The sequence below is a fragment of the Abramis brama genome (genome assembly GCF_963993115.1).
Source record: "Abramis brama genome assembly, chromosome: 24".
NCBI lineage: Eukaryota > Metazoa > Chordata > Actinopteri > Cypriniformes > Leuciscidae > Abramis > Abramis brama.
Window position 1 is genome coordinate 14,277,705 of NC_139986.1, and position 13,591 is coordinate 14,291,295.

Consider the following 13,591-nt stretch of genomic DNA (forward strand, 5'->3'; position numbering starts at 1 on the left):
GTCATCAGTGTACATGTTAATGTGATCAGTAACAACAACCACATACTTAAGAACAGATATGCATTGAACACCACATGACGCATAACTTAAAGCATACACAACAACACCACTAAATAACCAAGCAAACAATAAAACAGAAGTTCACATGATTTATTCATACCATGATGCATGCCGTAGGAACCGTAGTCCTGACTCCATCACTACACTACACTACTACTGAGTGCTGCAGGGATGACATGTTTTTATAGGCCTAAACCCAGAAACATGGTAGCATTTTAGCTCTCAATGGGGTTTTTTAATGGATTTTGGTTTAAAGCCTGAAAAAACGTCTGTGGTGAACACAAGAAAACACAAAAACTTGTGTCACAAAAAACACACCAGTAATACCTCTCTTGATTTTTTTTTAAAAAGCTTTTACGTGTTTTGAAAAAGGAGGTCGTCAACATGTTGCTTAATGGGACTACAGAGATTGTAAACTCATCTATGCACTCCTCCGCTTTCACAGCCTTGTTGTGTTCATAATCGTGCTATTGCGAACTATTCTAACTCGCACTTTCTTTCTTTTTCTTTTTTTAAATAAAGACTAAGAGAGTTGCCAGAAGCTTGGTGGTGGTGATGTTGAAGTCGAATGACTGTGGTGTAGTTCGTTTACAGCCTAAGATTTATCTCTCGAGATTGTATTTAGGCTTCAAAATTCATTAAAGTTGTGTTCGTTTGTGAAAATTATAATGATGGGCATATCGTGTAAGTATCAGAAACTTTTGTTGATTCAAAAAATCCTATTGGGTTTATGTCGAGGGAACCAGGGTAATGCTAACTTCCGGGTTGGCCTACAAAAATACATCATCGCTGCAGCACTCCATTACCTATTAAGGCAAATTAAGTTATTTACAACTTAATTATTGTTAATTATGGCATATGAGCTTTAGTATAAAAAAAAACTGGCTCATACATGATTTCGGTGAAAATTTACGTTTATTTTTATTTTTCATTTTATGAATGCTCACTGACCCAGTTTTTTTCTCTCTCTCTCTCTCTCTTTTCCACAGCAGAAGTATTGTTGACACGGGGCAGACGACATCACAATGCAGTAAACCGAGTTTAATGAAGATGTTTCATGAGTGATTTTCTGCTGCAGCGTGATCAAGGAGAGTTTGGAGTGATGCTGTGCTATTTAAGCTGCTATCGGGGCCGTACGGGTCTTTAGAGAGCCTGTCTACTGCCCCCTACTGGACATCTCTAGAGGATGCATCAGGGGTACTGGAGCTCGGAGGGGACGGACACTCTCCCTCACTCTCTCTCTCTCTCTCACACACACACACACACATACACACACACACACACACTGACACTTTGATCTTCTGGACCTAGAGCCCCCTCCCACCCCCTCAGTCGAGCACGGCCTTCTGTCTCGTACTTACACCGTAAGCCCTTTCCGTCAGTCTGCTCCGTTGCATTCACCGTAGTGTGACTTAGGTCTCCCCTGTCAGTGGCATCGGAATCCTTGTCTCCCATGAATGTATTCCTCCCTCTCTTTTTCTCTGTCTTCTCGTTTCTTCCTCTGGACTTCAGGCTCTTCTTAAGAAGACGTTCTATTGCCCACCCATCTTTCTCTCTGACTCCTTTCCAATCTGACGTTCCAAAAACAGGCAAGAATACTGCATTTGAAATGCACGCTCAAAATTCAGCCACTTTGCCTTTTTGTTTTCTTTATTGTTTTGTTTCAGAGTGCAAATAAAGATAGAATGATGTTGAAACGGCATCTATATAGATTATGAGAATCCAGATGATGGTTTGTAAAATTAGCTTGATTTAGTCAAGAGGTTTATTGTGTATTAAATTAAGTTTTATTCTAATGTATAGTTTGTTTTTTAATAACAGTGTAGATTTCTTTATGAACCATCAGTTAGAAAGAGAAAAATCACTGAGAGTGCATACGAAATGCCTCAGCATAAGATAAAGTTCAACATGGATTTTGTTTTCATTGGTCCAGTAGTTTCAGAGAGAAGGTGATTTTGTTGTGGTTAGTCAAATGAAATGCTGGTAGATTGTAAATACCAATTCTGGGGGGTGGGGGGGGGATCTGTTTCGTATTATATTTAATTTTTATCCAGTATATTTCCCCTTCCTCCCCTCAAATTCCAGTCTTAACTGTTTCTGGAACTAGGACGGAGTTTCTCACCACGCATGTTCGTTTGGCGGGAAGATGAGGATATGCTGATTCCTGTGGTACTGAGGAAGGGGGAGCTGGGGTCCGGTGGCTCTTCTTTCCTGGGTGGGGGTCTGGGAGGGTGCTGTGTGTACAGTGTACAGATACTCGCTTGCTTCTAAGCCTTTAGCCGGGAGCCCCACCGGAGGAACCCAACACAGCCATAAACTCAACACTGAAGCCTGCTTTCTTTGTTGTGTGGAGTGACGTGCTTCATGCCAGATGCTATAGGTACAAGCAGAATCCGGTGTGTGTAAGAAAAGACAACAAGCAATAAATATTACTTGAGGTTTTCTTTTGCTTTGTTTTGTAATTTTTGTACAGGACTTTTCAGGAGACACATTTTTGCTCCCCGGTTTAAACTCAGTATTAAAAACAGATTTTTTTATTGTGCTTTCTATTTTGAGAAAAAAAACTAAAACAAACGAGATGTCCAAATCTACTTGTTTCTCAGTGAAAATCAGGTTTTAGTTCTGGTGTAGCCAAAAAAAAAGAATAAATAAAGCAGCATTTGTGTTTTACGTGGCTATTCCTACATTCACACATTGTTCGCCATCTTGAAAACATCAACGGTTCCGATTTGGATCAACGGTCACTACAAACACGTAAACTCTTATCGCTGTAATGTTCGCAATACAGTCTTTGTTTTCTAGCCTATTTGAGGACTAAGCCAAATTTCCTCGACTTTGAATTGATCGGTAGACTTACACATGCCACTTTCTTTTTGTTTTCGTCTCATGTCTGCACACAGGTTGTATCGGGGTTAGATTGTCAGCCTTTAGCTTTCGCTGAAAATATCGCCATGTCATCTGTGTTTAAGCTGGTGTGTTTAAAAAAAAGTACTAGGCCTACATGTTTTTAAGTATACTGTATGTACCAGCAGCAACTAAAGTTTGCGACGACCAGCTCTGTCATTATTCGCTGAAGGTGCCGTGGTTGTGTACGAATATACCTGGTGTTTTGGTATAGCTTTAGCTTTTCCTTTTAAACACTGTAAATACAAGTTTGATTTCACATTGTTTGGGGTGAAGCGTCACTCTGGCCACCATTCAAAATGTTCTGTATCCTTTGAGAAACACCTGCATTCTCATGTGGGATATAATCGATTTCAATAAACCCGCTAGCATTTGTCGACTAAAACGAGTACTTATTTATTCCAAGCTTTTTTTGATCACAATTTCGATGAATGTTGGATGCCTTGAACAAGGACTGACATCCATACGCATCTATACTACTATCATATTGGAGAAAAGCCAGTTTTGAGGTCGCACATGTACCACTACCCTCTGCAAAGTCCAAAGATTGTCAAGATTTTGAAATAAATATAAGCCATGATGTGAAGTTGGTGCAGAGTTTTCTAGACTTTTTATCAGTGCTAGTACAAAAGAGCCATTTGTCCTCAAATAAAGAAATAAATCAATGGAGTTGTAACGGCTATTGAATTTCCTAAAATGATTTACCTTATACCTTTTGATTTTGTTTTTCTGAGACTTTAAAAGTGTTTTGTATAGTCTGCCAATTTCTTAGAGCTAAATGCAACAACCTTGAAATGCTATAACTTAGCATATTGCCTTAGATCTGTTTTACCGTCTTGTATATTACAAAAGTTGTCTGTATTATATTTGTATAGCGAATCATTGACAGGATCGACCCAGTTCATCAATGGATACGTGCAGAACTCTCTCTCTCTCTCTCTCTCTCTCTCTCTCTCTCTCTCTCTCTCTCTCTCTCTCTGTCTGTCTCTCCCTCACTCTCCTCCAGTCTCAATATTGCTCATTTTCCATGTTTTGTTTGTGATCAATTGTGGGTTTTATTATTTTGTACAGTCCTGATTTTACCCTCTCAGTTATGTGTGAGAATGAAGACGATGCAATGGGAAATCGAAGCAATATGTAATTTATAAGGACTTTTTGGAGAAAGCTTACAGTGTTGCGCTCCTGAGATGTATTTTATTTCCCAGTTGTGGTCACATAAACATCTCTGTTCATCCGCATCGATGTGTGTAATCTTAGTGTGAGCCTTTTATGCAAAGTTAGATATACCGAGAGAAATTTAAATACAGTTATGCAAGTTGTCAACTAATATGGCTTTGCTGATGCTATTTGATGTTGAATCAAATTGAATTGTAAATAAAGAATTCTGTTATTGCAACATTTATAATCATCTCATGGCTTATGTTTTCCATTTTACAGAGAAAATGATGCAAATATCTTTCTAAAATAAATAGCTTTTTAAAAGTTGGGAAACCTTGTTTTGACATAGTTCGTAGGTTTATTTAGCCTAATAATGGCGCGCTCGCCAAACCATGTAAATAAATTAATGTAGCGACAAAACGCGTTTATTCAATGTAAAAGAAAAATTGCTTTATAAACATTGAAGACAAAAAAACAACACCCGTTACACAGGAACTGAATGAATTTGTCTTGTTTAATATAAGAGAATATCAGAAGAGACAATTACGAAGTACGATGTAGGCTATTATAGGATGTGCCTTAACTATTAAATAATTTACAAATAAATATAGTATTTTTATATAAATAAGTGTATTCGTATTGTTAATAATGACAGTAACAAATTGATTGTTGTTATTTGTGGTATCTAAAAAAATGTATGGTTACGATTTATTTTATACATTTAAGTACTGAGTATAAGTATAACAATAATTAATGTAGCCTACTTATAGGGTTAAGGTTTGGTTTGGGTTAGTGTTAGTTGCAATTATGCATAATTTACTGTTATTATTATAGTAAGTACATGTAACGTGTAACAAGGACACTGTAATAAAGTGTTATCAAGTTTTTGCTTAATAGTTTATTTTTTTGGTGTTATATTTTTTTGGTCTAAAAAATTCAAAATTTGACCCAGCAGAACTTAATGATTATAATGAATTAATATTTATTATTGTTCTTTTTATTTAGGAATAATTATGGTAGCTCAAATTGTATGATTGTGTTAAAGTAAAAATAAAAAATAGGCAAGACCTATTTACATTTTTATTTAAAATACCCTTTTTTCATAATAGAATTACCTGTAATTTTACTCATATGTATAAAGCACATCTGGCTGTGAAGTGTCAATGATATTGCTGTGAAACTTTTCATGGTATAAAATAATGTTTCGTCTGTGTTGAACTCCATGTAAAAAAAGTAGCCTATTATTGGTTTAACTTAAAGTAAGTTACCTGGTTGCCTTAACATTTTGAGTTCATTGAAATAAATAAAAAAGAGCTAATACAATGAAGGAGATTGGCTTAATAAATTAATAATAAATAAATTCAAAATATTGTGTTATCTGAACTACATCAATTAGCCAATTTAAGTTGATTTGATAAATGAAAAAAAAAACGTTGTGATAAATAATGAAAATAATTCTTTACAGTGATGCACAGAGTTAATTCCTATTATTAAACGCATGCTGCTGCTGCTGCTGCTCGCTTTGGTTTTCACAAACAGCCTCTATCTAAACTGAACTCGTGCCGTTCTCGCCGTTAGGAGCGGTTAACAGTGCGCCTGCAGTAGTTAACACATTAGAGACTGCGGTGCATATGAAAGAGAGCTGTGAGAGGATTCTCAGTGCTGCTACAGCGTGTTAAAGTGTAATTCCCTGAGGATGAACCCCAGACTGACCAATGACAGCACAGATCCAGGAAAGGCATCCCCTCTCGAGTAGCTATCCTACACTCAACCATATGTCTTCAGACCTGTCTCAAGCTTCACACACACAAGACCTTAGTTCCTGAAGCGCCAAGTAAAACTTCCACAAACACAACAGGAGGATCTCAGGACTTGCACAAGTTGCTATATGGTAAGAACATATTTTAAGCAATATCAATTAACAATATTTTTTTCTAGTTTTGAAGACGGCAATAAATTATTTGTGTTTTGTTTTGCATTAACATTATGGATTTAAGGCCACTCTTCATGTGCAATAACCAGCTGAGGTCAGGAGTCTATGGAGCATGACACCTTTAATGCTTTTTAAAAGAGTTGGAAAGGCTTCATTAATTGTGACCTTTCTTGCTGACCCTCTGTTCTTAAATTGTAGTGTCATGACCCTCATTAGTCTCTGTTAGTGGCGCGCTCGCGCACCGTTTATTCCAGCGGTCAGTTTAGAAAAAGTAGAGGAATACTGGAAACTTTTGCTTTTGAAATCTCTGCAGTCGGAGTTATTTCTGTGTTGGGTTACTTGACAGAGCATTTCACAGTGCATTTAGAAAGTCATATTTTTGGTTTGTCCGTGTTGTAATATATTGTCATACTGTTTTAATTGCTCAGTAAATTTCAACTTAATACACTTTAAATAAAATAAAAGTTGTAATAACCAGCCCAAAATGGTTGGGAATGATATTGGCTAAACATTTGCCAAGAACCTTTCTTTTAAAACACAACTTTTCATTTAAATTCGCATTTGGACAAAATGGGACAATATACACTTTTAAAAATAAATGTTATTTATTGGCATCTATGGTTCCATGAATATACTTTAACATCGACTGTAACAAATTATATGATCAATAAGTTATGACAACATGTTTTACATTGCTTTTACTTATATCAAAATAAGCAATTTTATTCAACTTATTTTTTTAAGTCAGTTTAATGTAATTTAAGTTGAAATGACTTAAACATCTAAGATTGTACTGAAAAAATTAAGGCAGCCACTTTTTTACATTGCACTAAAGGTTCTTTGTAGTGGAATAGGGTTCTTTAGATTATTAAAAATGTCACTAAGAAATGCAAGGAGTGTGCCCTCTAAAATTATACATTTCATTGGAATTGTTGCCTGAAATATTTAAGTAAATGCAAGTTGATTGCCCTTTTGGAGAAAATCGAAATGAAACTCGGAAATCATAGAATTTGTGAAAACTTGAATGGAAACAAAGATATTGTTATAGTGATGAAAACATGTTTACAGTCTACAGGACTGAATACAAACCGCAAGTGAAATCCTCGGATCCCCCTCATCGGCTGTGATGTCGGTGTCTCTCTCCAGTCACCCCGCCGTGAGAGACAGGAGTCTCGCTGTCTACCCGTCTCTGCCCGGCGCGCACTACACGAACATCCTCAAGAGCGCGCACAGCATCTTCCATCCGCTCAAGTCTCTGGGCCGCATGGTGACCGACGCACAGACAATCATGCCGTTCAACTTCACCGGGACTCCGGCTTTTTTCAGCCACAACAGCCACCAGACCGCGGTGTTCCATGAGCAGATCCTCAACGTGTCCAACAGGCCATATTTCCAGCACTTGCAGCCTCCACAAAGCATGTACACCAGACACGAGGAGCAGAGCACCGGCTCTCCGTCCGAGTTCAGCAGCCCCTCCAGCAGAAAGTCTTCTTCGGCTTCATCCTCTCCGGTTAAGGACAGTTTCGGTTGCCTGCAGGCTGCAGACCCGACACCCGAGCACACGCGCACCTTCAGTTTTACAGAGGAAGACCTGTTCACGGTCCTGTACGGATATTCCAAAGAACAAGGCCAAAATCCTGGACATGCCATCTCTGGACTATCCTTCCCTCCCAGTGCAGGTATATAATAATCATTTGAATGTAGGCTATATAACACTTTTCATTGCAAAAAAATAAATAAAATCATTTTCGATGTGAACAAAAAAGGAAAACAAATCTGGCAATATGTATTTTGTTGCAATATTTTACGTTGTTTTATTGCAATTAGGCTACTATACTTTTCATTCTATTTAAACGCCATGCATGTTCTTTTTAGTTTTTCATGTTGGATTATCATAATTGTGTACTGTAAATTTGTTAAGTACAATCAACTTGGATGTTTAAGTCATTCCAACTTAAATGACACTAAACTGACTTTAAAAATGAGTTGAATCTTGTATGACTAATAAAAAAGTTATTAATTGCTTAACTTATTTTGATGTAAAGCAATGTAAAAACGCTGTCATAATTTATTGATCATATATTTTTTACAGTGTTGTAACTCAATTTTTTTTTTTTTTTTTATTAATTAGCTGATCGTCATCATCTCCCTGTTGATACCGGAGGATTGGAACGCCCAGAAGGTAGAACTCTTCTTTTTTCTTTCTTTCTTTCTTTCTTTCTTTCTTGAGAAATTCTATTCTGAAGTTTACTGCTGCCAATTTCATAGAGTGTGTCTTGAATTTTTCAGGCTTATCGATTCTCCAAACTAATTGTGGAAGCGTTTCCCATTGTGGTGTTTTTGCTGATAAAAGCACAATACCAAAAGGCACCAGGTTTGGACCGTTTCAGGGCAAACTGGTGAACACAAGTGAGATCAAAACCTATGATGACAACACGCTCATGTGGGAGGTAAACAGCAAATTTGAAATAAGCATTATTGCATTATTATTTAAATGCTGATTTTATATAAAACGTGTGTGTGGGAAAACACGATTTTTCAGTGAGATAATGCACACAGCTGTTATATTCTGATATGATATGTTTATATTCAATTCCAAACCTTTTTTTGTTTCTCCCTATAAGATCTTTGAGAACGGGCGCTTGAGCCACTTTGTGGATGGAAGAGGCGCTCCGGGGAATTGGATGTCGCTGGTGAAGTGCGCGCGCTTTCCAGAGGAGCAGAACCTGACTGCGGTGCAGTGTGAAGGCCAGATTTACTATGAGGCCTGCAAAGAGATCCGAGCCGGCCAAGAACTGTTGGTCTGGTACGGAGACTGCTATGTGCAGTTTCTGGGTATTCCTCTCACCCTCAAAGAGTTTATTGATGCCAGTGAAGCGCTCCCAGCTGAAGGTATGTGCGCGTATTGCAAACGTATCTCTCTATATAAAGTTATTTTATAGCCTAGTCCAGCAGATTCTGTCATTTGTTATAAGATTATAATGTGATGCATTTGCAAATGTTTCTCCGTTCCAGATTCTGGAGAGGGTTTTAAGTGTGATCGCTGTGGTAAAGTGTTCGCGTATAAGTACTACAGAGACAAACACTTGAAATACACGCGCTGTGTGGATCAGGGCGACAGGAAGTTCCCCTGCCATCTCTGCAACAGGTCTTTCGAGAAGAGAGACCGACTCCGAATCCACATTCTCCATGTGCATGAGAAACACAGACCGCATAAGGTAAATATATCTTCATACCGATCCATTGGATACTTTTACGGGTGGGAAAACAATCAGCCGTGGTGCTGAAAGAACAGCTCCCTTTTAGAAAAACTGCAACCGATGCCCAAAAGAAAATATCAAGATATTGCCATTTTACTCATATTTTCTCACTCAACTCGTATTTCAAATTATTTGATTAAGTATTAGTGTATAAGGGTCTTTCAACAAAATGGGTGCCTTTTCCATTTTGGAAATGTGATTTTTTTTAATGATTTAGAATAATTTAATTTGTAAGAATTTACGGATTATGATTTGTTTTGTTGCTTATTTTTAAGTACAATCAACTTGATGTTCAAGTCATTTCAACTTAAATTACATTAAACTGACTTATTCAATTATTTGAATCTTGTATGGCAAAAAAGTTGAAAATTGCTTAATTTATTTTAAAGAGCAATGTAAAAACATAGGCCTATGTTGTCATAACTTATTGATCATACACTTTTTAACAGTGACGTCATCTTAATAAAGAAAGGGGTGTCAGGAGTTGACAACCTGGGCATTTTTGTTTCAAATAGTAAAACTTGATGTTAGCTTTTCATTGTCGCGTTTTACACATATGCTAATGAGGGACACAAAAAGCACCCTTTTCGAGAAATGTCCCAGATGCACTAATGTTTAGGTAAAGCTTTTTATCATGTCAATAAAGCGTCTTGAATGTAATTTGTGACCCTCTTTTTCCTCTTAGTGCTCCGTGTGCGGCAAAAGTTTCTCGCAGTCCTCCAGTCTGAACAAACACATGCGCGTGCACTCAGGAGAGCGGCCTTACAAATGTGTTTACTGTAACAAGGTGAGTGATGCTCAGCTCTTATACAGGTGCGCTCCAACTAAAGTATACTGCTTTCATTTCATGGTATATCTGAGCTCTCTTTAGCGCTGGACTCAATCTTAGAAGACACTTACGTGATAAATAATGGCAGATGCAGATCCAGTGCATTGTGCATGATGATTGGCCTATGCTTTAATTTATGACTCTCAAAAAGACAAAAGTTTGTCAGTCGCTTTGTTTTAAACTCGTCTCGTTCTATTCTTAATCACTTACGCGTGCTATAAGAGGCTCTGCAGTGGTCACGTGTCACTCTATCTGTCCTGTTTGTGGACTGCCAGAGACAGTTTTATTCCTATAGGACCAATGTGTGTGGGTCATGTTTTACCTACACAACGGAGACCCAGTTTTAATAAACACACTAATGCATGGAATGGTTTATATAGGCTAGTCTTATATAAAATCAGCCTGATCTCATGAAAATGCATCTATAGCACGCATTGTGTTTATCGTAAAATTTATATGTGAAAAAAAGTTTTTTACGTGCATATGATACGCAGTTTTCGCGTGCATTTGATCCGCACGTTATTGCGTGATAACACTAATCCTAACCAAACGTATAATACACACGCACACCACTACTAAACCTACCCATGCGTATCCTGTGCACGTAAAAACTCATTTTCGCATATAAATTGCAGGATAAACACAATGAGTGATATAGAGACGCATTTAGTGTGATCTACAGGAAGGTTTATATGACGGTTAGGATTAGGAAAATTGTTGTTGCTGTTCTTCTTCTTGTTGTGGTTATTTATAGACTTAGAATTTAATTAGGCTACATGTTCTTGCATTTTAAAATGCAAATAGCCTACCATGAGGCCTAATTTTTTTTAGAGCAATAAACAATGTAATTCAACAAGATGTTCCTATTTGGATATTAAAGTAACTTTTTTTTTTTTTTGCTGGTGTATATTACCATTATTCAATATGAACATGTATTTGTGAATGTCACAGGCGTTCACGGCCTCCAGCATCCTCCGCACGCACATCCGCCAGCACTCCGGCGAGCGGCCGTTCAAGTGCAAACACTGCGGGAAAGCGTTCGCCTCTCACGCGGCACACGACAGCCACGTCCGCCGGACACACGCCAAAGACAAGCCCTTCTCCTGTGATGTGTGTGCAACCACTTTCCAGGATGCACAAGAGTTGAAATATCACACAAAGACGCATAAAAGTAAGTATACCCTAATACCCAAGCAACCAAAAAATATGTGAGAAAAACATTTATGAAATTTGAGAAGGACCGAAAACGTAAATTAAATGAAAACAAAACTATTAATAATATAATAAACATTTGTTGGATTCATGTGGCAATTATTAATTAAATATATAAGACTATTTATGGACAAATCTAATAAAATGTGTCTCTGCCCTTAGAGCTACCACTTTTGGACAGCACTGTTGTTCCTCCTGGAGACGAAAACACGCTTTTCCCCACCAACGATTCTTTACAGAAACAGCTGGGAGACAGTTTCTCTTTTCCCGGGATGACCAGCATCACCTCCGAGTACAGACCCTGGAACTAATAGTGCTTCACCACTGCATCTAAATCACTGGTTATGTTATTCTGCCTTTTCCCAGAAAAGATGGCTTGCGTCAATGTTGTTTGCCGGTATTGTGTATTTTATTTAATAGTTACCTGTCCCCCAAGAAAATATTTTTGCTTTAACTTTATTATTTTTAATGTTGTTTCTATTTATTAAAATGTATTTGGCATTAGAAATACGTGTTTTTTTTTGGTACTTTTTAAAGTTAGCTCAAAGCAAATATTGTCGTCGTGTATTGTAAGCTGCACAACCAAAGCAAGTTAATAATACCAAAGACTGAATTTATTATTATTATTATTACTACTGAATTTCCTGTTACCTATCGTTCATTTATATTTGTATTGTCTTTATCATGAGCTGTAACTGCTGTTCAAATTTGTCTGTGTCGGATCGTCTTGCAAACTGAAAATTAAAATGATATGAGAAATAACTGTTATTGTTACTCTTAAAGAAGATCATGATTTTGTTCGATGAAACTTTCTGAAAACTGTGAAAGGGTTTTATTATGAATGCAATTTTTGTTGCTTCGATATATAGGCTATTTAATTCAAATCGAACGAATTATTCGACTAATATTCTGGTATTATAGATTAAACTTTTATTTCAATGGCCTAATACTTTTCATATTATTAACACTATATTGTTTATACTTTAAAACGTCTTTAAAAAAAGACGACATGATAGATCAATCGTAGATACAGTGATTCACAATTCTGTTTCAAATAGTCTCATTTTCTCTTTTATGCACAGACAGAAATTCAGATAAACTGGAAATGCCATGGAGAAATATATATCACATCACTGTCTAAATCATTCACATTTCAAAAAGGATGAAATGAATCGAGGAACACTATGACATAATGGAAACAAACACTCTGAGGCTCATAGATAGATAGATAGATAGATAGATAGATAGATAAAAAAATGTTTCTGCCTTAAATTTTTAAGTACAATCAACTTGGATGTTTAAGTTATTTCAACTTAAAATACATAAAATTTACTTAAAAATTGAAATTGAATCTTTATTTTGAGTTAAAGCAATGTAAAAACACATGTTGTCATAACTTAGTCTACATGGGAAGTCTACACTGTAAACAAATTATATGATCAATGAGATTTTAGAGCGTGCACTTATAGTGTTTTACTAAATGATGGTCAGCGACAGGAGAGGAGGAGTGTGAACATCCCCCAACAGCAAATTAATGACAATGGACTACTGCAATGAGGTGGTCTAGTGTGGAGAGAATGGAAACAAAGGCGGTCTCACTGACATCTGCTGCCCTCTGATTGTGCCTTCATGCTACCAACTGTCTGTGATGGAGAATGAAAGAGAGAAAAAGCCTTTCTGACAGATCACTCCTTCCATGAGTGTTCACCTTCTCAAAACACACAACAACAACAAAGGGTCAAAGGGCATAGCCAAATGTGACAATCATTTGTTAATGCTGTTTGTTGTGGTTATACCTTTATGTAGAATGCTGGACTGAAGTGTGGATGGGTTTGTTGAATTCACTTCAAGTTATTGTATTTGACCCATTTCTGATATCATTACATCCAGTCACTCAACATATTCACTTTAAAATATTCCTATACAGCATCAGAGATCGAGCAGACGTGGCTTTCTTAGCATCAGGCTCAGAGATCATGTAAAGATGTTGAGCTCATATCCATAGTCATTGTTGTGAGGGATTCCCTGGCTAGGCTTCTCATTTGACTGGATTACCTGCAGAGTCTCAATGGTCCCCTGCCATCAGATTCACCCAGTGCTGGCACAGGGAGCTGACATGGATTCCTATTATTAATTTCACCCTCACTGGTTACATACACAACTGGCCGGGTCATAGGTCAAGATTCAGAAGACAATTCAATTACCCTCTCATCCTTCAGCCGGGAGAGATGCAGG

The 13,591-nt window shown here is 37.2% G+C and overlaps 2 protein-coding genes across 6 annotated transcripts in view; both read left to right on the forward strand.

The window, feature by feature from the left end:
* The window catches only part of ncoa2 (nuclear receptor coactivator 2), a 90,974-nt gene extending 86,605 nt beyond the window's left edge, over positions 1 to 4,369 (forward strand). For 2 of the 5 annotated variants that reach the window (XM_084102932.1, XM_084102931.1), the window contains exon 22: positions 1,050 to 2,504. In XM_084102932.1, coding sequence (XP_083959058.1) covers positions 1,050 to 1,064 — 15 coding nt within the window. In that variant the 3' untranslated portion in view covers positions 1,065 to 2,504. Of the gene's footprint in view, positions 1 to 1,049 lie in introns of all 5 variants that reach the window. The other 3 variants (XM_084102933.1, XM_084102935.1, XM_084102934.1) reach the window with 2 other exon arrangements.
* Positions 4,370 to 5,929: 1,560 nt separating this feature from the next.
* prdm14 (PR domain containing 14) lies at positions 5,930 to 11,995 on the forward strand. The gene is made up of 9 exons (XM_084102416.1): positions 5,930 to 6,013; positions 7,124 to 7,734; positions 8,187 to 8,237; positions 8,345 to 8,505; positions 8,680 to 8,947; positions 9,071 to 9,273; positions 10,001 to 10,102; positions 11,096 to 11,315; positions 11,519 to 11,995. Exons 2-9 carry the CDS (start codon positions 7,182 to 7,184, stop codon positions 11,665 to 11,667), a joined length of 1,707 nt encoding a protein of 568 aa, XP_083958542.1. The 5' UTR covers positions 5,930 to 6,013; positions 7,124 to 7,181; the 3' UTR covers positions 11,668 to 11,995.
* Positions 11,996 to 13,591: the final 1,596 nt, after the last annotated feature.

Coding starts and splice junctions, on each gene's coding strand:
- prdm14 (XM_084102416.1), top strand. CDS start 7,182: ATGTCGGTGTCTCTCTCCAGTCACCCCGCCGTGAGAGACAGGAGTCTC. Junction 7,735..8,186: donor ATCCTTCCCTCCCAGTGCAG/GTATATAATAAT, acceptor TTTATTAATTAG/CTGATCGTCATCATCTCCCT. Junction 11,316..11,518: donor TCACACAAAGACGCATAAAA/GTAAGTATACCC, acceptor CTCTGCCCTTAG/AGCTACCACTTTTGGACAGC.